Below are 13,173 nucleotides of genomic sequence, written 5' to 3'. Positions count from 1 at the left end.
TTCTTTCCTAGGACAGAACCTCCCGAAGAGAGTAGAAAATGCTGAGTAGGGCTGAGTAAGTATACATAGACCACAACTCCAAAAAAGCTGATTGTTTTTAGAGACAGAGGTTTAGGGATTCTGTCTTAGTAGGAAGAACAAAACATGGATTGCCATGTGAATTTCTATGCCTGATGGTGCCTGCTAAGAGCAAATGTACAAAGGAGAGTTTAAGTATACATGTATAGGATTATGAAATACTGTTTGCAGGTTACATTATGAAAACCTGAGGTTTAATGTCTTCTCTAACGATGTTTGCTGTTCAGTGCAAATATGATTTAAATACCCATATAAATGTTTAATCCTTCAAATGCTTTTAAATTCTTAACTCCAAAACTTCTTGTAGCATAATGCTTCACTACATACTACAAAAAATGTGCAACATTTATTAAAAGGAAAAAAAAAAAAATATCTGAAATGTAATGTCTCCCTAGTTTTTGAAGAAGTTAATCCAGGAGCATATGATTTATTGCCTCTACAAAAACTATTCATTTTCCTCTTTAATGTCGCTGTTCTAAGGAGAGTCCCAAATCCTGCAGTAGCCTCTGAAACCACATATTCAGAGAGATTAAAAAATTGTCAGGTTTGTATTTTGGGTTTTTTGTGAGAGCTGGAGGTATTTTATTTCCATAGCATTTTAGATGAGAGATGGGGAAAGACCTCTGTCATGCTTTAGGTAAAGGAAGAACGGTTATTTATTTAACTACATCACTGTCACATTTTTAGCATCCATGTTTGCTCTTTGCTAAAGAAATGAAAGGGCTAGTAAGCTTTACTCAGTGGCAGCAGTCCTCTTTCCTGAACTGTCATAGCTTTGTCACTTCTCAGTTTCAATGTCAGGGTAACATCCTTGAAATATTTTGCTGAGTTACACACACAGACATACATGCACACAGCCCCATGGTTCTGGCCTTCACATGTAGTTACTTCATTCATTGTGCATTCATACTGCACTGGTCATTTATTTCAAATTCACTAAAACATGAAGCATTTAATTTCCAAGTGGGTACAGATTTCTCCCTTAGAACCCACCTAATGTGTTGTGTTCTTAATTGCAACATAACCAATTTCTGGATTTCATTAACCTTCTCCATTGAACTGGTATCTAAGAAATTTCTGTGTACAGTTTAGACAACTACATTGATTTATGATTAAATTTGTTTATATACCAAGACTATGTCAGACCATGGTTTTATAACACCCAATTCAATGTCATCTACAAGAGCCCACTTCCTGTAATGAATTACAGCTTTCAAATAGTATGTTGGTATCATAACATATGCCACAGTCTGTTCAACTTCCATATACCTACTCATTTAGTATCTGATGAAAGACAAAGTAGCATTTTAATATTAATTTTTATGCCCAGAGTCCATCAGTCAACAGATTCAGCAATATCAAGCAATACTTAAAACACACATCATTCACAATTGTTACTGAACTACTTATATTACCCTGGGAACAATTATCTACCTTTTGCTGTCAACAGCTCAGCCACTTCAGGACAAGGGAGTGAACTTCTACACCTACATCCAGAAATTGCAGCTGCTTCTCACTCTCCTGACCTGGAAGAAACAAGCTGCTACTAGCAGTTAAAGATAAGCTCACTAATCATTGGTAATGTAAGTGCTCAGTAGACAGCACTGTGGAATGGAGAGGACTATTTGAAGACACGCACACACAAATGAGTGTATCGGCAACATTTTTGAGAAACACCAGTAGAAGTTTAAGGAGAACAGGTGATCTTTGCTTCTTTTCAGTTCTCCCTGAATTTCTGTAAAAGTCTTGGAGACATTAGGAAAAAGAAACTAACGACTGATGTAACAGCTGAATGTCCACTTGAAAACTAAGGGCAGAGAAGGACTCCAGTCTCCCAGTATCCAAATACACACTCCTGGAAGGGAGAGGGTAACGACGAGCATTTCTCACATAGGAAATCAGTGGTTTATTATCACTCTCCTAAACTTAGCAGGATTTTTGTCGGTAATTTTACATGAAACCACACATGTTTTGAGTGGTAATCTCTTCTGAGTTTTAATAAGCAAAGACTGCTTTGAATCTGTGGTGTGTCAAGCCATCAGTCAACATCCACATGGTACAGAAGCGTGCAAGCTTCAAGGAATAGCTCTGCAAGATATGTTTTTTACGACCAGTCATGTAGCATACACAGTGAGTAGCAAGACAACTGAAGCAGACAGCAATTTAACAATACATGGCATGAAACAGTCAAATTAGCAATGCACAAGCATTAGCCAAAATAACGACTGGAGCTCAAGCAGAAAAACAGATCACATTCAGCTGAGTAATTTGCTTACAGTAAGAGTCATCACTGCTTCTGGTACTCATTTTCCAAACAAAGTGCAATTATGCCATAGCTAAAAGATGGGAATGCATATTCAATGGATTAATCTGTATGTCATTAGTTTAATTCAAATATTACTATAAAACAGACCCTGAGACTTTGCTTACACTACATTACTTTAGCCATCAGGAGACGATCAAATGCCACAGATGAGGAACTGACAGTATGAGGGTATTATCAGTGCCCAAGGCCCACAGTTAGGGTGCGGAGCAGGTAGAATACACTGCGCAGTAGGCAAACTGCCTCCCAACATACTGGAAATAAAAAAAGCAACACACCCTGGACAGTCTGACCTTGGAAAAAACATGTTCTTGATCTCAGACCTACCAGTCAAGTTGACACCAGTCGTGTGAACAAGATATTAGGTAAGCATCTGAGAACATTTGAGACCACTGTCCACCATTCTTCACGTTCCTTCCAATGCTTCAGAAAAAGCTACCATAAAACTAAAAAATTGCTTAGAACAAGAATAAGCATTTTCCCCAAATCCTACAGATGACCAGAGAAACTGCTGAAACACAAATTTTCTCACCCTTCTCCCTCCTTTTTTTTTTTTTTTTTTTAATTTTTTAATCAGATTTCATGGAAAATTTCTCCAAGGATACATGTTACCAGCTTCTGAGAACCACAGCCCTTAATTTAGGAAAAGTTTTTAGTCATTATAGATTGAAGAAAACTGAACAGTGCATATTTGAAAAGCTGTGAATAAGGGCTCACAGAAACTTCAGAGAGAGGTATGAGAGGATTTAGCACAATTTAAGCGTAAGGTAGAAAACACTTTTGGTACATCCAAGATTAAGCATTTTGCTGATTCTTCCCACTTTTGGGAACACAGGACTAGATAGGATCACTGATGATCACTAATTTCCACCTTCCACACGAGTGGATAGGCACACAAAGATCTCAAATGGACTATCTTCAATGATCTCAAACGTTCAGTTTGTCCTGTTCTCCTATCCTCTGCACACATCATGAGCTGCAAGTCATGTCCCAGCTCCCCAAAGTAGATTACAGATTGCCAGTACAAAATTCCACAGCCAGAAAACCAGAATTTGTCCAGAAAATAAAAAGGAGAAATTGCCAATGTTTTGAGCTTGACAACACCAGAACAAGTCTTTGAGGAACAACAACTTTCTCAGTCAGGAAGTGCAGTAGAAAAACACCCATAATAACCAAAGAGCCACAGAGAACTTCTAGCAGTCAATAGCTTACAGAAGGCAAGTCTCACAACTCGGGGCTTGGACAAGCAATTGAATTAAATAGAGGACTGTTAAAAAAAAGAAGAGAAAAATAAAGGGGGGTGGCCTGGGGGTGGGTGAGGAGAGAACAGAATGAGCCTTCTCAGAAATTGCTGCTAACATCTTGCAGACCCTGTACCTGAGGCAGTAAGCATTACATTTGCAACAATTAAAAAGAAAAAGAAACCACCACAGAAATGGCAAAGGAAGGAGTGTACATGGCACACATACACCTCTTGGGTCTCAGAATCCTCCCCAAAATCCCCTGTATATACATAATAGAGGGGCAGCAATGCATAATGATTTTGATCCACAGACAAAACAGCTTAGCTCAAGTATCACAAGAGATCTTCCATTTAGAGTTTGAGAAGCAGGAGGCTGAAATACATTATGTCATCAAAGCAAGAGACTGAGGGAAGCAGAAGCTGAGCCATGGATATGCAGAAGTAAATACAAAAATCTTTAACACCAAGCAAAGCAAATGTAGAAGGTAAAGCACAAAGCCCTTACCAGCACTGACAGAAAAGGTGGTCCTGGCTTCCCTCAGTGATTCACATATTCATATGAAAGAGGCAGGTGTTATAAACCAGCCCTGAATAGATGGAGAAACAACCTCAGCTAAAACAAGATGGTCCATGGGAGAAGGAATTAGGAAATCAGAAAACCTATATGGTTAGTCAAGCGTAGTATTGCTGTGAGAATGATCTCAAATGTAATAGGGAAATGCAAATGGGTGGAAAAAGAAACGTTTCAGAGGAAAGCTAGTTGACTTTGCAGAGTAAGAGAATATAAAGCTTACAGCAGAATACAGAAGAATAAAAATACATAAGGCCTCTTGTGTGGCAACACCACACAAAGTGAGATAAAACTTCATACAAACTATTTTGCTGTGAAAAAAACCCACCCTAACAAACAAACCAACTAACCAAGCCCAAATTCATGCCCAGTGTGTGTTAAGTCTAAGGATACCTCAGTGATTCAAAACTAGCCTGTCTGAACAAGAGATAATAACATTGTCTCAACAAGATTGACAAGCATTGCTTTCCTGCCTTCATACAGAGAGATTTCACAACTCCCCGATGACAACCAATCTCAGGTTTTCCCATTTCCTTCAGGTTACATCAACCACGATTTGCCCTCAAGGTAGTACAGTATTTCCAAGATAAATATTAAACGAAGCGTCAAGCATACAGCCAAAGTCAGAAGTGGTTTCACATTCTGCCACTGCCCTTAAATCTGTCTATGGTAGCTTCAAAAAGTATTTCCCTGTTGTTATGTAGAATGTGCCTCTAAGAGCGATGGGCTATATGGAACAGACCACAGAAAGGCTACTGAGCAGGCACTTTTAAACAAAACAAAAATAAAATGATAAAGTGGTATTTGTTACAATAGACGAGCATGCAGTTTTGTGGGGATAACATTCAGCAGACTTGTGTTCACCTGCAGAGTAGGATTGCTATAAAAAGCAGAATCTATACAGTTGTTTTATCAACACAGTCTGTATGAGAAGTCTCTAGTCCAGTATTTGATCAACCATTCTGAATATTTTGTGAAGAGTTAAGAAAAATTTTAACCATTTTTGATTAAGAACTATCCATTTAGAAACCACCAAATTAAAGGGGGGGGGGGGGGGGGGGGGAATAACAAAAAAACCCCACCAAACAAACAAAAAACCCACCCCACATTACTGTTAACATAAAGAAATTACAACACCTCAGCACAAGAGATTTTAACTTCTTTTTTTTTTCTTTCTTAAATGGTATGAATTCATCTTAAACACTGTCCGGAAACTAACGAAAGAACTCTTTATAAAAGGAAACTACATTTCTCAACATACAAGAAGTTGTGTGTGAGAAAGCTCCACCAAAATAAGCTCATATTGAATTATTATTTATATCTACATCCTGTTTAGCCATTTAGGAAAAAAGTTTAGTTCATGTTTTGCAGATCCCTTTGTGTAAAGCTTTAAAAAGGCTCCTGCTAAAAGAGGGAGGGCCCCGGCACTTATATCCTCCAATTCACACTGTGTGGCAACTTAGAACCTTCAACCTGTATTTCCCCAACAATAATAAAGCCATCCTTATCGTTTCCTCATGAAGCAGTTGGGTTTAAGCTTTAAACAAAGAAATACAAGGGGGATGCTGAACTACAGAAAAAAAATAGTAATATAATTGTTTATAGGCCTATGTAACTTCATCAAAATATTTTGACTGAGCCAAAACCAAGTTTTGCCAGAGAAGGCTATGTTCGTGAAGCAATAGCTCTACAGAAATGGTTTTCTATGGCTTTCTGTATGTTCCTAAGACTCATAACCTTTGAAAGTGGTAGGACTGGGCACAGAGATTGTGTAAGGAACCTTTTCTGGCTTAATTAGAGCTACACTGCACTGAAGTATAATTGAGATTTGCTTGCACTTTGCACAACTACTTGAAGCGGCAGGCTACTTCAGGAAGTTACGGCTTACATTCAGGAGGTCCTCATCTTCAAGCTAGTTAGGCAAGGATAGCACACCCTCTCACACTGTTCTACAAGGATGTTTCAGCATGCACATGCATCACCTCTCACAACTAGGTATTAGGTCTTTCAGAACCTGAAGCAAATTTAATTACTTGAGACATTGAGTCTTCAATGAAAACACCTCTCCTTCACACACACATTTCTGAGAGCAACTGAGTTGGGTTCCTCTCAGAGACAAAACAGAGTCCAGCCAAACTGAGCAGGAGATGAAAAGCACAAGTAGAACCCCCTCATTCACACAGAATGGGGACAGAAGACAACAGCCAGCACTGAAATAAATTAACCAGCACAGAAATTAACCAGCAGTAGTACAGGTTTACTCATATTTCCTGAAACTTGAGGACATAAACTATTAAAGCTGACCACTTTTATTTCACATCACATTCTGAGAACGCTGGATAATAAGCCGAAATGAGTCTGAAGCATTTTTACAGCACAGAAGGTACTCCAGACACAGACACTCATCTGACAGAAACTAGCCTAAGACCTCTCTCTCTCTGGCTCCATACATAATTGCTTTTAATTTCATGTATTAGTATTGCTGGCTGACCAAGTAGGTGGTCATACACTAGAAAAATCCTGTATTTCACCACAAGAAATATGACTTGAAGTACAAATCATATACTGTATTTCTTTAAAATAGACCAGAATAAGCCTTATCTGCCAGGGCAGAGGGAAGGAAAAAAAGGTACCAGTTCCAAAAAACCACACCAAGCCCAATCAACCCTCAAACATACTGACTCACAATTGTTAAGTCCTCACACACTGAGAATGTTTCTTTAAATTACCTCCATGTCATGACCACTCTAAAATGTACTTCATTTTCTTACACTACCATTCTGAAGTATGCATTCTGCTCTCAGACTTTTTGAAAAAGATGTGTGTATGATGCCGAGTTCTAAAAACATAGCATTTTATTTCACATTTAGAGGTACTTCTAAGACAAAAACTGTCTATAGCCATCTGCTCAAATTATTAGATGTGCCTCATGTGACACCACACAAAAGCAGCTGACTCTTGTGTAGTTGGGCTTTATTTTAAATAAAGAAGCCATTCAAAATTAAATATTATAATAATGAATACATAACAATACAATCTCTCTCTGCTTTAACTCTACAATACAGGAACTAGCCCAAAACCAAATTATTTACTCAAATAAAAAATGTACTCAAATGTTGCTCAAAAAAATGCCAATAGAAATTTATTGTTTGGAAATTAGTTTTCATTCATGTGGTTCTCATTTTTCTGGGTTTGCTTTTACCCTGTTTTGAGCATTCATTCCACACTTCCACCATGGGGGTAGGGGAAGGAATATTCTTTCCTTCTCCCTAAACAACTTGCTGCTGCTTCTGTTTACTCTTGCACTTCATTCCACTTCTGGTTCTTTGCTGGGACCTGTTTTAAACAAGGGAATTAACATTACATTTCCTGCAAAATGTAGCACTCAAGCATTAATTCCACCACATAAAACAGTTTGGAACTTCTGCTCAGACTGTAAACAGGCATTTTAAAGTCAGAGATTCTAAAAGCAGCTGCACAGTCTCTCTTAAACATACTGAACCAGCTGCATTTGACATAGCTCAGCTGTGCCATTTTAATAGTGACAGCATCGAAAATCACTTTCTTTGGTGAGTACTGCCATTTGTCCCTTTAGCTCACAGGGGCAATCCAAAATTGGTGAGTGAAATCAAGAAACTGTCCTCCATCAAAAATCACTAACCTTCTAATAGATTTTAAACTTCTAACTCAAATGCAGTTGATAAGTAGGATCACAACATTAAACTACAAGTTAACAAAAAACCTAGAAAACTGATAATAATTCTGTAATCTAATGTTATGTTAACGTGAAGTTATGAAAGATACCAACTGTCCAAGATCAAGTAACATCTGAAGCATGGCCTCTACAACTAATGCAGTATTTTTCATTAGAAAACCACGTATATTTGCATATATCCATGATGTGCAGCTGAAAATTTTCCTATCACAGTTAGAACCCACATATGACATCAGCTTCACAGTTCCCAGAAGATAAACAAAAAGATGCTTAACTTGTAGAGTATCCCAGAGCTATCTGTTTCAACTGTGTTAAAATACGCATTTTATTTGCTGGTTTACCTAACTCACTGGTTTACCTAACAAGCTTTTTGCCTGCCACCCCTCAACTTTATTAGCAAACAATTCAGTGTTACTGAAAGCTGAAGACAAGCATGATTTGGAATTTTGAGGGCGATCCAACTCAACTTATCCATCAAAATATGCAGCTACTTGTTCAAAAAAATCTGTCTCTTGGAAGTATTCATGTTTTTGCAATATTATTTGGAGTTCTGATGGTGATACCTATTTCTTGGTGCACCTTCTATGGTTCCTGAAGACATCTGAAAATGTACAATAGACATCATACTTCATTTATTATGTGAACATGAAACAGACATACAAGATACATATTTTATTATGAATTATGTAGCTAGATTAATATAAACAAATTAATATTTTTTCCAACTGGAATGTGGATTTCTAAAAGCTGTGAGAAACTACTTGAGCAACTGCCTTTTGGATAAACTCCAAACAAAACAAACAAGACAGAAGAGAAACCTTCTAGACTGCAATTAGTCTAAACAGAAACTTGCAAATAACAATAAATAGAAAAGTGGACACCTTAACTGGTTTGGAATCTGTAGTTTATTTACTCCTTCAAATGTAGCAAGGCAATAAACCAATGAATTTGTTTTGTATGAAGCAAATAACATCTGAACAAACACCAATCACTTTGATTCACAGTTCAACCACCTTAACCATTTTATGCTTATGCATAAAAAGTGAATTAACCTCACCCCCTCTAATTTAAGCAACAAAACACTCTCATGAAAGCCCTACAGGTCTTGCCTCTTCCTAAAAAGCTTAACCAAACAGCAAATACTTTCTATTAGACTATAAATCCAACCAGGCAGATTGTCCTGAATCAACTGACAAGAGCCTTCATGCTAGACAGGCAGTCATTGGCCTTTGGTTACTCTTAAGAAGAATGTAATCCAAACTTACAAATTGTTCAGATTTACCAGTTTTTAGCTGTGGAAAGAAACAGCACTACATCCCACAAAAATCACATACATGGACTCTAATCCTATAAAGTGCTTTCCAGATTTTAAATAGCAACTTCCTTATTGTTATATCAGAAATAGTATGAGTTCTCTCTGTAACAAATCACAGCAAACAGCTGCACTGAAGTCAATTTGTCTGTATGTAATACAAGAAGTTAAGACCGGGCGCCTAATTTCATAGTGATTCGAGTTCTCTGTTAATCAAATACAATCCAATGACAGAAGCATTTACAATGGTTTTTCGTTCAAAGTATACTATTCTTCAGGGGAAAGAATCCTGTCACTATAAAAATCCTATCTTCCCAACTGCTACAGAAGAGGTGCAGAGTCACAACTGGTTTCTTAAGTCTCTTAAGAAAGAAGAAAGAAAAATCATTGAATCTGTTGCATGGTTTCACCCACTGTTCTGGGAACATCCAGGTATTTATGTTGTTTATATTGCCCAATAAAATCAAGTGCTTACACTGGTGAAGCTTATCATCTAAGAGTCTTTCCAGGTATCCTTGACAGAAGAGTGCCCATCCAGTAAATGATCCTCATCAAGTAATTGAATATATTCAGCACAAAATAATCAGCTTCTTCTGAGCCCCATTTTATTGGAGTAAATAAGGCAAAAGAACAAAGGAGATTTACATGGCAGCACCTCTGAACTGTAACCTGCTACACAACTCCTCACTCTGGCTGTAACTTTGGGGTTCTGTACAGAATGACCCATTGTTAGTTTACAGAAAGCTGAAAAAGTATATGACAACCAATTTCCAAATGACAAAGGAACACACTTTTCTCCTTGTTTGCTATGCATAAAATATGATAGAAAAAGAATGACAGAATCATGGAATGGTTTGGGTCGGAAGGGACCTTAAAGATCATGTGGTTCCAACCCCTCTGCCAGTGCCAGGGATACCCTCCACTAGACCAAGTTGATCAAAGCTCCATCCAGCCTGGCCTTAAAGAGCTTAAACTGTAGTAAGAGATATTAACAGGAGATCTAGGTTCTATCTTAGAAAACCAGTGTGTAGAACAGTACAGCTAGTTGAACTCCAGAAGAGATTGCCAGGAAATTATAGAATCTGCTGGGTTTTTTTGAGAACCAGCCTGGTCAGAGCTGGTTTGGCCACAGCTCATCCTGCTTCCGAGCCAGGGCTGAATCAGATGACTCTTACTCCTTTCAGTCCTATTTGTTATGATTTTGTCTTGTGAATATGAAAAACAGAATATTATCTGCATCAGGGCAGACTTTGTTTCTGAGGCTTCTTGTACTTTACCAGTCAGTGACATGAAATCTTGCATTATCAGCAACACATTAATCCATTAATACATCTATCTATAAAGCACTTTTCTCAAATAAGCCCTTCTTTAAAAAGGAGGCATTTCAATCTTGACAAACCCAAAACAGGAATGTAAAAGACCCTTACAGAAAGACCTTCTTTGGTATACCAAATAACTCTTGCAAAGCTCCACCAAGAATCAAAGCTTACTCTTCATAAGAAATCTGCTTTCAGTACAAAACACAGGCATAACCATCAGAAAGTTACTAAGTCAGTTTAAGAGCTAAGGAATACATCAGTGCCCAGTGTCTAAACAACAACACAAAGACCTGCAATAGTTCAACTTCAACATACTGAACATATAATAGTAAAAATTTATATGCAGCTTTTATAGATAAAAAAAGTTTCGGCACCACGTTTGTTATGCACGCTGTCTTTTCTGTTCTCCACTGAACACTGTCCTTATTAATGGCAGAAGACCTTCCTTGCAGCAGTTGTTATGGCAAGCAGGCAAAACACATGCTGAAATAACACAATTTTTTTAACAAAAAATATTACAGTAATGAAGGGAATGGGATAAAACCCAGCAAGTTCTGAATGCTGGTCACATACAATACCACATCTGTGGGGAAAAAATAATTACTTAATCAGAACAGAATATTAAGAGAATAAAGATGCCAGTTTACCTGGCACAACTATCTTGACTTGAAAAGAAAGCTGGAAAGAGGTCAGAAATGGAACAGAGTAGTGACAACATGAAACCAAATGACATTCTTTGCAATATAATTCAAGAAATAGGGAAAATTACTAACAACTTCCTTCTTCAGGAAAAAGCTTTCCATACTACAGTGTTTCAGAAGGGAAAATCCCTAACTCACACAAAACAAGCCTATCTTTTCTCAATCCTATGCTAGAATTCACAAAAAAATTTGCAATCACAATATATTTTTTCTAATTATGCTCTAATTTCAACAGCAGAAAAAAGCTGAAGGTTAATGTCAGAATTCAAATGCCCCAACATCAATCACCTAAGGCACCATGATTCTGAACCACAAGATCTTGTCCAGAACTTGCTGTGGAGTACCAGCAAATTGTTTGCATTTTAGACATCAGTTAACCCTGCCGAGAAAAAAATAATTAGCCTGTGTCTCATCAGGAAGCTTGAAAGTTGAGCCGTTAGCTGCAAGATTCCAGCTCACAAGCAGAGAGAATAAGAAAACCATCAAGAAGAACAGCTCCACAGGCATTTCCAAACACATTCAGATTTCATAATTAAGAGCTTTATTCATATTCTCCATCTGAAGCTGATCTACCATCCACTAGATTATCATTAGAGTGTGATAACTTATTAATTCACATTACCTTACAGCCTCAGCAGAACACACACCTAAAACCTCCATTCCTTTTATTGTGGTTTTCTTGCTCATTATCCGGTAGTCATAGAACCTCACATTTCCACTGACTCAGCAGAGCTCATTTCAATGCAACTTTTTTATATACACACATTTAGACCTTCTTATTCATGGGGTATTTGGATTTAGAACTCCCTTCTATGAGCACCATGTTATTCTCACCTGTAAGGCTGAGGTCCCGCATTTGGGGTTCTCGTATTACTGTAGCCTCTGCTTTTTAATCTGGTATGTCAAGGTGTGCATTTTCACACTTGACCACTTTCAGAGTTACCTTCTTGTTCTAAGAGAGGTGTTACAGAGAAAAGCATTTCAGTACCCTTGAAACCAAGAGTTATTTCCTTCTAACATACCCCAGACATGACCCAACCTGCTCTTGTGAGCCTCTCAGTAGATTTTTCTCTTCTACAGCAAATAAATTCAAGCAGAAAATACAAAATTCTTAAAAAGAGAAAGGCAAAAGCATCTGAAACACAAACTTTCTCTGTCAATAATCAAAAGCCTTTGTCAAGTTTTACTCCGTAGGCTCATTTCACTCTCCCTTCATCATTCCAGGATCTTTTGTCTATACAGTTTCAAATTCACAACAAATCCCACCTTGTATTCAATGTGTAGACAAGAAGTGCACATGGCACAGAACTTGCACGTTTTACACACACACTGCTGCTGTCTTTGATACATTCTGCCTGCCTGTAGTCTGCTTGTCACAGCAGAGACTATGCCAGGAATTGAACAGAGTATCAATCTCTGTGGGACTTCTAGGTACAACCCTATACAGAGTGGTTATTACTTAAGTGTACATAATCCAGAGAAATACACTGGAAAGCCTTCCATGTAATTCAAGATGACAACAACACACAGTAAGCAGATCTTCGGGAGAACACTTAACACCACACAGGCCTGGCTAAGAAACAAAGTCTCCCATGTTTTGGAAATGCATGCATTTTAGACTCCGGGAACAAACAACCATCTTCCATAAATTGAAGTGTATGTTGCCTGACCACACTACAGTGTGAACAGTGGTTAAAAGCCATTATTAATGGAATTTGAGGGAAAGGGATTCTAGCATGCAATTAATCTCAGAATGTTTCCACTGCACACATACCTTTCCGCCACCACCACTCACCCCAACAAAACTCTGTCCTAAAACTGGAGAAAATCAATAAAGCCGCACTAAGAAACAGTCTCAGGTCCGAGGGAAGTGAGTTGTACAGAATAAAAAGCATTATTTCTGCCAGTGGC

General features: G+C 37.9%; 1 protein-coding gene across 6 annotated transcripts in view; it reads right to left on the bottom strand.

Annotated features, from left to right (window-relative positions):
* ARL15 (ADP ribosylation factor like GTPase 15) overlaps positions 1-13,173 on the bottom strand; it is a 224,725-nt gene that overhangs the window by 189,834 nt on the left and 21,718 nt on the right. For 2 of the 6 annotated variants that reach the window (XM_056324800.1, XM_056324801.1), the window contains one exon: positions 7,418-7,551. The exons of the other annotated variants lie outside the window; for them this stretch is intronic. In XM_056324800.1, the coding sequence (XP_056180775.1) occupies positions 7,418-7,435 (18 nt within the window). In that variant the 5' untranslated portion in view covers positions 7,436-7,551. The remainder of the gene's footprint in view (positions 1-7,417; positions 7,552-13,173) is intronic. 6 annotated transcript variants of the gene reach the window in all.

Source organism: Falco biarmicus, chromosome Z (genome assembly GCF_023638135.1).
Source record: "Falco biarmicus isolate bFalBia1 chromosome Z, bFalBia1.pri, whole genome shotgun sequence".
Classification (NCBI taxonomy): domain Eukaryota; kingdom Metazoa; phylum Chordata; class Aves; order Falconiformes; family Falconidae; genus Falco; species Falco biarmicus.
The sequence above is the reverse complement of the archived record's forward strand: the minus strand, read 5'-3'. Positions and strand labels throughout refer to the sequence as shown.